The sequence below is a fragment of the Hyla sarda genome, unplaced genomic scaffold (genome assembly GCF_029499605.1).
Source record: "Hyla sarda isolate aHylSar1 unplaced genomic scaffold, aHylSar1.hap1 scaffold_201, whole genome shotgun sequence".
Taxonomy (NCBI): domain Eukaryota; kingdom Metazoa; phylum Chordata; class Amphibia; order Anura; family Hylidae; genus Hyla; species Hyla sarda.
This window is the reverse complement of record NW_026608671.1, coordinates 441,104-455,398: the sequence shown is the minus strand read 5'-3', so window position 1 is coordinate 455,398 and position 14,295 is coordinate 441,104. Positions and strand designations below refer to the sequence as shown.

The window sequence follows — 14,295 nt, the reverse complement described above, 5'->3', positions numbered from 1 at the left end:
TCCAAGGAGGAACTCCAGACTGTAACGGAAACAGTCACCATTACCCAAAAACCTCTGAAATCCAAGGAGGAACTCCAGACTGTACAGGAAAGAGTCACCATAACCCAGAAGCCTCCAGAATCCAAAGAGGAACTCCAGACTGTACAGGAAACAGTCACCATTACCCAAAAACCTCCAGAATCCAAGGAGGAACTCCAGACTGTAACGGAAACCGTCGCCATTGCCCAAAAGCCTCTAGAATCCAAGGAGGAACTCCAGACTGTACAGGAAACAGTCGCCATTACCCAAAAATCTTCAGAATCCAAGAAGGAAACCAAGACTGTACAGAAAACAGTCACTATTACCCAAGAACCTCCAGAATCCACGGAGGAACTCCAGACTGTACAGGAAAAGGTCACTGTTACCCAAAAACCTCCAGAATCCAAAAAGGAATCCAAGACTGTACAGAAAACAGTCACCATTACGCAGAAGCCACCAGAGTCCAAGGAGGAACTCCAGACTGTAACGGAAACAGTCGCCATTATCCAGAAGCCTCCAGAATCCGAGGAGGAGCTCCAGACTGTACCAGTCACCATTACCCCAACATCGTCAGAATCCAAGAAAGAAACCAAGACTATACAGAAAACAGTCACTATTACCCAAAAACCTCCAGAATCCAAGGAGGAACTCCAGACTGTACAAGAAACGGTCACAATTACCCAGAAACCTCCGGAATCCAAAAAGGAATCCAAGACTGTACAGAAAACAGTCACCATTACCCAGAAGCCTCCAGAATCCCAGGAGGAATCCAAGATTGTACAGGAAATGGTCACTATTACCCAGAAACCTCCAAAATCCAAGGAGGAACTCCAGACCGTTAAGAAAACTGTCAGCATTACCCAAAAACCATCACAATCTAAGGTGGAGGAACTACAGACTGTAAAGGAAACAGCCACCGTTACCCAGAAACCTCTACAATCCAAGGAAGAAGTCATGACTGTAAAGGAAACGGTCAACATTATTCAGAGTTCTGTAGAGTCCAAGGTGGGGAATCACCAGACCTCATCTCGGACAGTCACCTTCTCCTCAGAATCCAAAGTGAAAGAAGTCAGTGTTGTCACCAGTACCCAGAGACCTCCAGGGGCCAAGATAGAGGCGCTCCAGACTGTGTCAGAAACCATCATCCTTACCCACAGTGCACCAGAAGTCAAAGCGGAGAAGGAAGAGGCTGAGCCTTTAGAATTGGAGGCTTCTCCTCTCCCTGCAGAAGATCCGGAGTCGTCTCCTGAAGAAGGTAGGTGCTGACTCCCTGTGTGTACTAGGCCCAGTCTCCTCTTGTATCTTACCCTCAATAGTACAATCAGTCATTACTGCTGGTCAGTGTGCTACATGTCCTGGTAACACTGGAAGGCACAAAACTGGGCATGTGGTCCTTGTGCTGGGCACATAGCGGTAGATTTATCAAAACCAGTCAGGTTGTTATGGGCAACTGCACCCTCTTCATCTATACAGGGTTTGATAAATCTACCCTATAGTCCTTCTGCATTGTATAACCCCTGTGCTGGACATGGAGTCTCTTAGGAGGAGCTGTATGTAGTGTATTCTCTGTTCTGGACATGCAGTCTCTTAGCAGGACCTGTATGTAGTGTATTGTCTGTGCTGGACATGCAGTCTCACAGCAGCACCTGTAGTGTAGTCTCTGTGCTGGATGTGCAGTCTCTCAGCAGCACCTGTATCTAGTGTATTCTCTGTGCTGGACATGCAGTCTCTCAGCAGCACCTGGATGTAGTGTATTCTCTGTGCTGGACGTGCAGTCTCTCAGCAGCACCTGTATGTAGTGTATTCTCTGTTCTGGACATGCAGTCTCTTAGCAGGACCTGTATGTAGTGTATTGTCTGTGCTGGACATGCAGTCTCTCAGCAGCACCTGTAGTGTAGTCTCTGTGCTGGATGTGCAGTCTCTCAGCAGCACCTGTATCTAGTGTATTCTCTGTGCTGGACATGCAGTCTCTCAGCAGCACCTGGATGTAGTGTATGGTCTGTGCTGGACATGCAGTCTCTCAGCAGCACCTGGATGTAGTGTATTCTCTGTGCTGGACGTGCAGTCTCTCAGCAGCACCTGGATGTAGTGTATTCTCTGTGCTGGACATGCAGTCTCTCAGCTGGACCTGTATGTAGTGTATTGTCTGTGCTGGACATGCAGTCTCTCAGCAGCACCTGTAGTGTAGTCTCTGTGCTGGATGTGCAGTCTCTCAGCAGCACCTGTATCTAGTGTATTCTCTGTGCTGGACGTGCAGTCTCTCAGCAGGACCTGTAGTGTATTCTCAGTGCTGGACGTTCAGTCTCTTAGCAGCACCTGTAGTGTAGTCTCTGTGCTGGACGTTCAGTCTCTCAGCAGGACCTTTAGTGTAGTCTCTGTGCTGGACGTTCAGTCTCTCAGCAGGACCTGTAGTGTAGTCTCTGTGCTGGATGTGCCGTCTCTTGGACAGACATGTTGGACCCAACACAAGTAACTATGGGGTTGAGGGGTGTGTGTCTGAGGGGGTAGTCATGTGACCCTTTTCTGCTCCTCTGACTGGCTGGAGGCGGGGGAGGATGTACAAGCTCATGGGGCACAGTTGATGGTCCTGTTACCACAAGGTAGGACTGGGCTGGGTCATGAAGGCTTTCTCACCTCTACATGTTAATGATAATCCACCAATTCACTGACAGCAAGCAGAGGTGCACTGAGGAATACAAATACAAAGTTCCTGTAGGGGTAGTAGAGCCCCCTGCTGTTACATAGTGGAGAAGGAAACTCCAGAACCTGGACATGATCCAAGCATTACTCGCCCCTGAGGTATGAGGCTGCGCACGATGACGCGGAGGCCGCAAAGAATGGGGATTGTAGTCGTGGGAGCCGGAGTGGGGGTGTAGTGTGATGAAACGTCCTGTATTCACACCCCAGCGTCTCCGGCTGTTATTAAACTACAACTCCCATCATGCCCTGACAGACCCCCGTACACATTTGAGCAGTGTTCTCCGATTTCCTGCTCCACAGCTGATGCAAAACTACAACTCCCATCATCTCCAAACAGCCTTCAGCGGTCAGTGGAAGATGAGAGTTGTGCATTTGGCATAGGTTGAGGAACATATTTTTAGGCTGTGATGTCATAAGTAGGTGTCACAAAGGGCGATGACACCGCAGTGACGTCACTGTACAAACATACAGGGGAAACTCGAAATATTCGAATATTGTGCAAAAGTTCATGCAAATCGTCTGCGGAAGGGAGCGCAAAATCTCCCGGGAGACGGATGCGATGACCCTGGACTTAATGAAGCGCAGTGACCAACACCAGCAGATGACACGGCCCCCAAATCATAGTAATTAGGGGGGGGAGGGGTCAGATGACAGGGCTCCCAAATCATAGTAATTGGGGGGGGGGGCAGATTACATGGCCGCCAAATCTGTGGTGATGATGAGGGTTGTAGTGGCCCCTGTATTGCCCCCCTGGTGTAGTCTCTGTCGTGATGATGAGGGTTGTAGTGGCCCCTGGTGTAGTCTCTGTGGTGGTGATGAGGGTTGTAGTGGCCCCTGGTGTAGTCTCTGTGGTGATGATGAGGGTTGTAGTGGCCCTGTATTGCCCCCCTAGTGTAGTCTCTGTGGTGATGATGAGGGTTGTAGTGGCCCTGTATTGCCCCCTGGTGTAGTCTCTGTGGTGATGATGAGAATTGTAGTGGCCCCTGTATTGTCCCCTGGTGTAGTCTCTGTGGTGATGATGAGGGTTGCAGTGGCCCCTGGTGTAGTCTCTGTGGTGATGATGAGGGTTGTAGTGGCCCTGTATTGCCCCCTAGTGTAGTCTCTGTGGAGATGATGAGGGTTGTAGTGGCCCCTGGTGTAGTCTCTGTGGTGATGATGATGGTTGTAGTGGCCCCTGTATTGTCCCCCTGGTGTAGTCTCTGTGGTGATGATGAGGGTTGTAGTGGCCCCTGTATTGTCCCCCTGGTGTAGTCTCTGTGGTGATGATGGGGGTTGTAGTGGCCCCTGTATTGTCCCCTGATGTAGTCTCTGTGGTGATGATGAGGGTTGTAGTAGCCCCTGTATTGTCCCCTGGTGTAGTCTCTGGGGGTGATGATGAGGGTTGTAGTGGCCCCTGTATTGTCCCCTGGTGTAATCTCTGTGGTGATGATGGGGGTTGTAGTGGCCCCTGTATTGTCCCCTGATGTAGTCTCTGTGGTGATGATGAGGGTTGTAGTCGCCCCTGTATTGTCCCCTGGTGTAGTCTCTGTGGTGATGATGAGGGTTGTAGTGGCCCCTGTATTGCCCCCCTGGTGTAGTCTCTGTGGTGATGATGAGGGTTGTAGTAGCCCCTGTATTGCCCCCCTGGTGTAGTCTCTGTGGTGATGATGAGGGTTGTAGTAGCCCCTGTATTGCCCCCCTGGTGTAGTCTCTGTGGTGATGATGAGGGTTGTAGTGGCCCCTGTATTGTCCCCTGGTGTAGTCTCTGTGGTGATGATGAGGGTTGTAGTGGCCCCTGTATTGCCCCCTGGTGTAGTCTCTGTGTTGATGATGAGGGTTGTAGTAGCCCCTGTATTGCCCCCCTGGTGTAGTCTGTGGTGGTGATGAGGGTTGTAGTGGCCCCTGTATTGTCCCCTGGTGTAGTCTGTGTGGTGATGATGAGGGTTGTAGTGGCCCCTGTATTGTCCCCTGGTGTAGTCTCTGTGGTGATGATGAGGGTTGTAGTGGCCCCTGTATTGTCCCCTGGTGTAGTCTCTGTGGTGATGATGAGGGTTGTAGTAGCCCCTGTATTGCCCCCCTGGTGTAGTCTCTGGGGGTGATGATGAGGGTTGTAGTAGCCCCTGTATTGCCCCCCTGGTGTAGTCTGTGGTGGTGATGAGGGTTGTAGTGGCCCCTGTATTGTCCCCTGGTGTAGTCTGTGTGGTGATGATGAGGGTTGTAGTGGCCTCTGTATTGGCCCCTGGTGCAGTCTCTGTGGTGATGATGAGGGTTGTAGTTGCCCCTGTTTTGGCCCCTGGTGCAGTCTCTGTGGTGATGATGAGGGTTGTAGTGGCCCCTGTATTGCCCCCTGGTGTAGTCTCTGTGGTGATGATGAGAGTTGTAGTGGCCCTTGTATTGGCCCCTTGTGTAGTCTCTGGGGGTGATGATGAGGGTTGTAGTGGCCCCTGTATTGCCCCCTGGTGTAGTCTCTGGGGGTGATGATGATGGTTGTAGTGGCCCCTTGGTGTAGTCTCTGTGGTGATGATGAGGGTTGTAGTGGCCCCTGTATGGCCCCTTGGTGTAGTCTCTGTGGTGATGATGAGGGTTGTAGTGGCCCCTGGTGTAGTCTCTGTGGTGATGATGAGGGTTGTAGTGGTCCCTGTATTGCCCCCCTAGTGTAGTCTCTGTGGTGATGATGAGGGTTGTAGTGGCCTCTGTATTGTCCCCTGGTGTAGTCTCTGTGGTGATGATGGGGGTTGTAGTGGCCCCTGTATTGGCCCCTGGTGTAGTCTCTGTGGTGATGATGAGGGTTATAGTGGCCCCTGGTGTAGTCTCTGTGGTGATGATGAGGGTTGTAGTGTCCCCTGTATTGCCCCCTGGTGTAGTCTCTGGGGTTGATGATGAGGGTTGTAGTATCCCCTGTATTGCCCCCCTGGTGTAGTCTCTGTGGTGATGATGAGGGTTGTAGTGGCCCCTGTATTGGCCCCCTGGTGTAGTCTCTGGGGGTGATGAGGGTTGTTGTAGCTCCTGTATTGTCCCCTGGTGTAGTCTCTGTGGTGATGATGAGGGTTGTAGTAGCCCCTGTATTGCCCCCCTGGTGTAGTCTCTGGGGGTGATGATGAGGGTTGTAGTGTCCCCTGTATTGCCCCCCTAGTGTAGTCTCTGTGGTGATGATGAGGGTTGTAGTAGCCCCTGTATTGCCCCCCTGGTGTAGTCTCTGTGGTGATGATGAAGGTTGTAGTAGCCCCTGTATTGTCCCCTTGTGTAGTCTCTGGGGGTGATGATGAGGGTTGTAGTAGCCCCTGTATTGTCCCCTTGTGTAGTCTCTGGGGGTGATGATGAGGGTTGTAGTAGCCCCTGTATTGTCCCCTGGTGTAGTCTCTGGGGGTGATGATGAGGGTTGTAGTAGCCCCTGTATTGTCCCCCCGGTGCAGTCTCTGTGGTGATGATGAGGGTTGTAGTAGCCCCTGTATTGTCCCCTGGTGTAGTCTCTGTGGTGATGATGAGGGTTGTAGTGGCCCCTGTATTGCCCCCCTGGTGTAGTCTCTGTGGTGATGATGAGGGTTGTAGTGGCCCCTGTATTGCCCCCCTGGTGTAGTCTGTGTGGTGATGATGAGGGTTGTAGTGGCCCCTGGTGTAGTCTCTGTGGTGATGAGGGTTGTAGTAGCCCCTGTATTGCCCCCCTGGTGTAGTCTCTGTGGTGGTGATGATGAGGGTTGTAGTGGCCCCTGTATTGCCCCCCTGGTGTAGTCTCTGTGGTGATGATGAGGGTTGTAGTGTCCCCTGTATTGCCCCCCTAGTGTAGTCTCTGTGGTGATGATGAGGGTTGTAGTAGCCCCTGTATTGCCCCCCTGGTGTAGTCTCTGTGGTGATGATGAGGGTTGTAGTGGCCCCTGTATTGCCCCCCTGGTGTAGTCTCTGTGGTGGTGATGATGAGGGTTGTAGTGGCCCCTGTATTGCCCCCCCGGTGTAGTCTCTGTGGTGATGATGAGGGTTGTAGTAGCCCCTGTATTGCCCCCCTGGTGTAGTCTCTGTGGTGGTGATGATGAGGGTTGTAGTAGCCCCTGTATTGCCCCCCTGGTGTAGTCTCTGTGGTGGTGATGATGAGGGTTGTAGTGGCCCCTGTATTGCCCCCCTGGTGTAGTCTCTGTGGTGATGATGAGGGTTGTAGTGGCCCCTGTATTGCCCCCCCCCGGTGTAGTCTCTGTGGTGATGATGAGAGTTGTAGTGGCCCTTGTATTGTCCCCTTGTGTAGTCTCTGGGGGTGATGATGAGGGTTGTAGTGGCCCCTGTATTGCCCCCCCGGTGTAGTCTCTGTGGTGATGATGAGGGTTGTAGTGGTGCAGTGTCCGGGGCCATATAGGGCAGTGTGGTGGAGGCTGGCAGGCGGTGGCAGGCTCTGCTGGGACATGCTCGTGTCTTGCAGGAGGTGGAGGCTCCCGGAGGGTGGAGGACTCCTCACACCTCCATGTGTCTGCAGACTCCTCCATCACTGGACGGCAGCACAAGAGCTGACACTCACTGTCATGGAGGAGGACGGCCGCTGCTACATCGATGACCTCATACAGCAGGGGCAAGGTAGGGCCGCACCAGACACCTGTCAGGTAGTAGTAGTAGGGGAGGGTGCGATCAGTGAGTGATGGGGCAATTACATTACAGCTGTCCCCACATGTCATCTCTGAAAACTCCTCTTTCCTCCTTTCATTGCTGCCCCCGGGGTCTCCCTCAGTCTCCTCTTCCTTCCCCCGGGGTCCCCCCTCAGCCTCCTCCTTCCCCCGGGGTCCCCCCTCAGCCTCCTCCTTCCCCCGGGGTCCCCCTCAGCCTCCTCCTTCCCCCGGGGTCCCCCTCAGCCTCCTCCTTCCCCCGGGGTCCCCCCTCAGCCTCCTCCTTCCCCCGGGGTCCCCCTCAGCCTCCTCCTTCCCCCGGGGTCCCCCTCAGCCTCCTCTTTCCCCCGGGGTCTCCCTCAGCCTCCTCCTCCTTCCCCCGGGGTCCCCCTCAGCCTCCTCCTCCTTCCCCCGGGGTCCCCCTCAGCCTCCTCCTTCCCCCGGGTCCCCCTCAGCCTCCTCCTTCCCCCGGGGTCTCCCTCAGCCTCCTCCTCCTTCCCCCGGAGTCCCCCCTCAGCCTCCTCCTCCTTCCCCCGGAGTCCCCCCTCAGCCTCCTCCTCCTTCCCCCGGAGTCCCCCCTCAGCCTCCTCCTCCTTCCCCCGGGGTCCCCCCTCATCCTCCTCCTCCTTCCCCCGGGGTCCCCCCTCATCCTCCTCCTCCTTCCCCCGGGGTCCCCCTCAGCCTCCTCCTCCTTCCCCCGGGGTCCCCCTCAGCCTCCTCCTCCTTCCCCCGGGGTCCCCCTCAGCCTCCTCCTCCTTCCCCCGGGGTCCCCCTCAGCCTCCTCCTCCTTCCCCCGGGGTCCCCCTCAGCCTCCTCCTCCTTCCCCCGGAGTCCCTCTCTTCTCTACCTCTCCTCCCGTCAATGTTGTTTTTCCCTCCGCTCCATGTTTCATTACCTAAAATAGTCAGGATTGAGCTGAAGTCCTGAGCCGACAGCGTTGAGCGCAGGGTGCAGGCAGGACAGGGTTAACTGGGGGGGTACCTCTTATAGACAATGTGTAGGAGCCCCTATATTAAATGGGGTGCCCTATATTCCTTGTCACCTATACCAGTCACAAATTACCTATACTAGCCGCCTGCACCAGATGACTGTATGGATGAGGGGTACCTCTTATAGACAATGTGCAGGAGCCCCTATATAAAATGGGGGGCCCTATGGTCTGTGTGGAGGATCAGTGACCCTCCGTGTGTTTATATATTGGGGTGACTTATTTATACCAGTCCCCCGTCACTTATACCTGTCACCAGTCCCCATCACCTATACCTGTCACCTATACCAGTCCCCATCACCTATACCTGTCACCTATACCAGTCCTCCACCACCTATACCAGTCCTCCCCATCATCTATAGCTGTTTCCCATCACCTATACATGTCACCTATACCAGTCCTCCACCACCTATACCAGTCCTCCATCACTTATACCCGTCACCTATATCAGTCCCCATCACCTATACCTGTCACCTATACCAGTCCTCCACCTATACCTGTCACCTATACCAGTCCCCATCACTTATACATATCACCTATACCAGTCCCTATCACCTATACCTATTACCTATACCAGTCCTCCATCACCTATACCAGTCCTCCACCACCTATACATGTCACCTATACCAGTCCTCCATCACCTATACATGTCACCTATACCAGTCCTCCACCACCTATACCAGTCCTCCATCACTTATACCCGTCACCTATATCAGTCCCCATCACCTATACATGTCACCTATACCAGTCCTCCACCTATACCTGTCACCTATACCAGTCCCCATCACTTATACATATCACCTATACCAGTCCCTATCACCTATACCTATTACCTATACCAGTCCTCCATCACCTATACCAGTCCTCCACCACCTATACATGTCACCTATACCAGTCCTCCATCACCTATACATGTCACCTATACCAGTCCTCCACCACCTATACATGTCACTTATACCAGTCCTCCATCACCTATACATGTCACCTATACCAGTCCTCCACCACCTATACATGTCACCTATACCAGTCCTCCATCACCTATACATGTCACCTATACCAGTCCTCCACCACCTATACATGTCACCTATACCAGTCCTCCATCACCTATACATGTCACCTATACCAGTCCTCCACCACCTATACATGTCACCTATACCAGTCCTCCATCACCTATACATGTCACTTATACCAGTCCCCATCACCTATACATGTCACCTATACCAGTCCTCCATCACCTATACCTGTCACCTATACCAGTCCTCCACCACCTATACCTGTCACCTATACCAGTCCTCCATCACCTATACCTGTCACCTATACCAGTCCTCCATCACCTATACCTGTCACCTATACCAGTCCTCCATCACCTATACCTGTCACCTATACCAGTCCTCCATCACCTATACATGTCACCTATACCAGTCCTCCACCACCTATACCTGTCATCTATACCAGTCCCCATCACCTATACATGTCATCTATACCAGTCCTCCATCACCTATACATGTCACATATACCAGTCCTCCATCACCTATACCAGTCCTCCCCATCACCTATAGCTGTCACCTATACCAGTCCTCCATCACCTATACCAGTCCTCCATCACCTATACATGTCACCCATGCCAGTCCTCCATCACCTATACATGTCACCCATGCCAGTCCTCCATCACCTATACATGTCACCTATCCCAGTCCTCCATCACCTATACATGTCACCTATACCAGTCCTCCATCACCTATACCTGTCACCTATACCAGTCCTCCATCACCTATACATGTCACCTATACCAGTCCTCCACCACCTATACCTGTCATCTATACCAGTCCCCATCACCTATACATGTCATCTATACCAGTCCTCCATCACCTATACATGTCACATATACCAGTCCTCCATCACCTATACCAGTCCTCCCCATCACCTATAGCTGTCACCTATACCAGTCCTCCATCACCTATACCAGTCCTCCATCACCTATACATGTCACCTATGCCAGTCCTCCATCACCTATACATGTCACCCATGCCAGTCCTCCATCACCTATACATGTCACCTATCCCAGTCCTCCATCACCTATACATGTCACCTATACCAGTCCTCCATCACCTATACATGTCACCTATACCAGTCCCCATCACCTATACATGTCACCTATACCAGTCCTCCATCACCTATACATGTCACATATACCAGTCCTCCATCACCTATACCAGTCCTCCACCACCTATACATGTCACCTATACCAGTCCTCCACCACCTATACATGTCACCTATACCAGTCCTCCATCACCTATACATGTCACCTATACCAGTCCTCCATCACCTATACATGTCACCTATACCAGTCCTCCATCACCTATACATGTCACCTATACCAGTCCTCCATCACCTATACATGTCACCTATCCCAGTCCTCCATCACCTATACATGTCACCTATACCAGTCCTCCACCACCTATACCTGTCACCTATACCAGTCCTCCATCACCTATACATGTCACTTATACCAGTCCTCCACCACCTATACCTGTCACCTATACCAGTCCTCCACCACCTATACCTGTCATCTATACCAGTCCCCATCACCTATAATTGTCACCTATACCAGTCCCCATCACCTATACATGTCATCTATACCAGTCCTCCATCACCTATACATGTCACCTATACCAGTCCTCCATCACCTATACATGTCACCTATCCCAGTCCTCCATCACCTATACATGTCACCTATACCAGTCCTCCACCACCTATACCTGTCACCTATACCAGTCCTCCATCACCTATACATGTCACTTATACCAGTCCTCCACCACCTATACCTGTCACCTATACCAGTCCTCCACCACCTATACCTGTCATCTATACCAGTCCCCATCACCTATAATTGTCACCTATACCAGTCCCCATCACCTATACATGTCATCTATACCAGTCCTCCATCACCTATACATGTCACCTATACCAGTCCTCCATCACCTATACCAGTCCTCCCCATCACCTATAGCTGTCACCTATACCAGTCCTCCATCACCTATACCAGTCCCCATCACCTATACATGTCACCCATGCCAGTCCTCCATCACCTATACATGTCACCCATGCCAGTCCTCCATCACCTATACATGTCACCTATCCCAGTCCTCCATCACCTATACATGTCACCTATACCAGTCCTCCATCACCTATACCAGTCCCCATCACCTATACATGTCACCCATGCCAGTCCTCCATCACATATACCTGTCACCTATACCAGTCCTCCATCACCTATACATGTCACCTATACCAGTCCTCCACCACCTATACATGTCACCTATACCAGTCCTCATCACCTATACCTGTCACCTATACCAGTCCTCCACCACCTATAAATGTCACCTATACCAGTCCTCATCACCTATACCTGTCACCTATACCAGTCCTCATCACCTATACATGTCACCTATACCAGTCCTCATCACCTATACCAGTCCTCATTACCTATACATGTCACCTATACCAGTCCTCATCACCTATACATGTCACCTATACCAGTCCTCCATCACCTATACCTGTCACTTATACCACCTATACCAGTCCTCATCACCTGTACATGTCACCTATACCAGTCCTCATCACCTATACCTGTCACTTATACCACCTATACCAGTCCTCATCACCTATACATGTCACCTATACCAGTCCTCATCACCTATACCTGTCACTTATACCAGTCCTCATCACCTATACCAGTCCTCCACCTATACCCGTCACCTATACCAGTCCTCATCACCTATACATGTCACCTATACCAGTCCTCCATCACCTATACCAGTCCTCCACCTATACCCGTCACCTATACCAGTCCTCCATCACCTATACCAGTCCTCCACCACCTATACATGTCACCTATACCAGTCCTCCACCTATACCAGTCCCCATCACCTATACATGTCACCTATACCAGTCCCCATCACCTATACCAGTCCTCCATCACCTATACCAGTCCTCCATCACCTATACATGTCACCTATACCAGTCCTCCATCACCTATACCAGTCCTCCACCTATACCCGTCACCTATACCAGTCCTCCATCACCTATACCAGTCCTCATCACCTATACATGTCACCTATACCAGTCCTCATCACCTATACATGTCACCTATACCAGTCCTCATTACCTATACATGTCACCTATACCAGTCCTCATCACCTATACATGTCACCTATACCAGTCCTCCATCACCTATACCTGTCACTTATACCACCTATACCAGTCCTCATCACCTATACATGTCACCTATACCAGTCCTCATCACCTATACCTGTCACTTATACCACCTATACCAGTCCTCATCACCTATACATGTCACCTATACCAGTCCTCATCACCTATACCTGTCACTTATACCAGTCCTCATCACCTATACCAGTCCTCCACCTATACCCGTCACCTATACCAGTCCTCATCACCTATACATGTCACCTATACCAGTCCTCCATCACCTATACCAGTCCTCCACCTATACCCGTCACCTATACCAGTCCTCCATCACCTATACCAGTCCTCCACCACCTATACATGTCACCTATACCAGTCCTCCACCTATACCAGTCCCCATCACCTATACATGTCACCTATACCAGTCCTCCATCACCTATACCAGTCCTCCATCACCTATACATGTCACCTATACCAGTCCTCCATCACCTATACCAGTCCTCCACCTATACCCGTCACCTATACCAGTCCTCCATCACCTATACCAGTCCTCCATCACCTATACCCGTCACCTATACCAGTCCTCCATCACCTATACCAGTCCTCCACCTATACCCGTCACCTATACCAGTCCTCCATCACCTATACCAGTCCTCCACCTATACCAGTCCCCATCACCTATACATGTCACCTATACCAGTCCCCATCACCTATACCAGTCCTCCATCACCTATACCAGTCCTCCATCACCTATACATGTCACCTATACCAGTCCTCCATCACCTATACATGTCACCTATACCAGTCCTCCATCACCTATACATGTCACCTATACCAGTCCTCCATCACCTATACCAGTCCTCCATCACCTATACCAGTCCTCCATCACCTATACATGTCACCTATACCAGTCCTCCACCACCTATACCAGTCCTCCATCACCTATACCAGTCCTCCACCTATACCAGTCCTCCATCACCTATACCTGTCACCTATACCAGTCCCTCATCACCTATACCTGTCACTTATACCAGTCCTATACCAGTCCTCCACCTATACCAGTCCTCATCACTTATACCTGTCCCCTATACCAGTGAATTATACCAGTCGCTATCCCCCCCAGTCCTTCCACAATGCCTCACATTACTGGACACTGAACCCCTCAGTCTGGTGTCATATGTGCCCATTTTCGGGGGTTGATTGTACATATAATGGGTAATGGGGCGCCGTCTGTTGCTCCAGATAGACACTGGCCGGGCCCTGTGCCCTCCTCCTGTGTGGTCCCTGTACCCCCTTCCCGTGCCCTCCTCCTGTGTGGTCCCTGTACCCCCTTCCCGTGCCCTCCTCCTGTGTGGTACCTTTACCCCCTTCTCGTGCCCTCCTCCTGTGTGGTCCCTGTACCGCCTTCCCGTGCCCTCCTCCTCCTGTGTGGTCTCTGTACCCCCTTCCCGTGCCCTCCTCCTCCTGTGTGGCCCCTGTACCCCCTTCCCGTGCCCTCCTCCTCCTGTGTGGCCCCTGTACCCCCTTCCCGTGCCCTCCTCCTCCTGTGTGGTCCCTGTACTCCCTTCCCGTGCCCTCCTCCTCCTGTGTGGTCCCTGTACCCCCTTCCCGTGCCCTCCTCCTCCTGTGTGGTCCCTGTACCCCCTCCCGGTGCCCTCCTCTGTGGTCCCTGTACCCCCTTTTATGCCCATGCACTCTTCCTTTGTAGTTCCAATACCCCCACCCATGCCCTGTGTGGTCCCTGTGCCCCCTCTTATGCCCATGCCCTCTTCCTGTGTGGTCCCTGTACCCCCTTTTATGCCCATGCCCTCTTCCTGT

At 52.1% G+C, this 14,295-nt stretch overlaps 1 protein-coding gene across 7 annotated transcripts in view; it reads left to right on the top strand.

Moving 5' to 3' along the window:
- PLEC (plectin) overlaps positions 1 to 14,295 on the top strand; it is a gene marked incomplete at its 5' end in the record, with an annotated part of 200,263 nt that continues 185,968 nt past the window's right edge. For all 7 annotated transcript variants that reach the window (XM_056552862.1, XM_056552860.1, XM_056552858.1 and 4 more), the window contains 1 exon segment: positions 1 to 1,273. In XM_056552862.1, the coding sequence (XP_056408837.1) occupies positions 1 to 1,273 (1,273 nt within the window).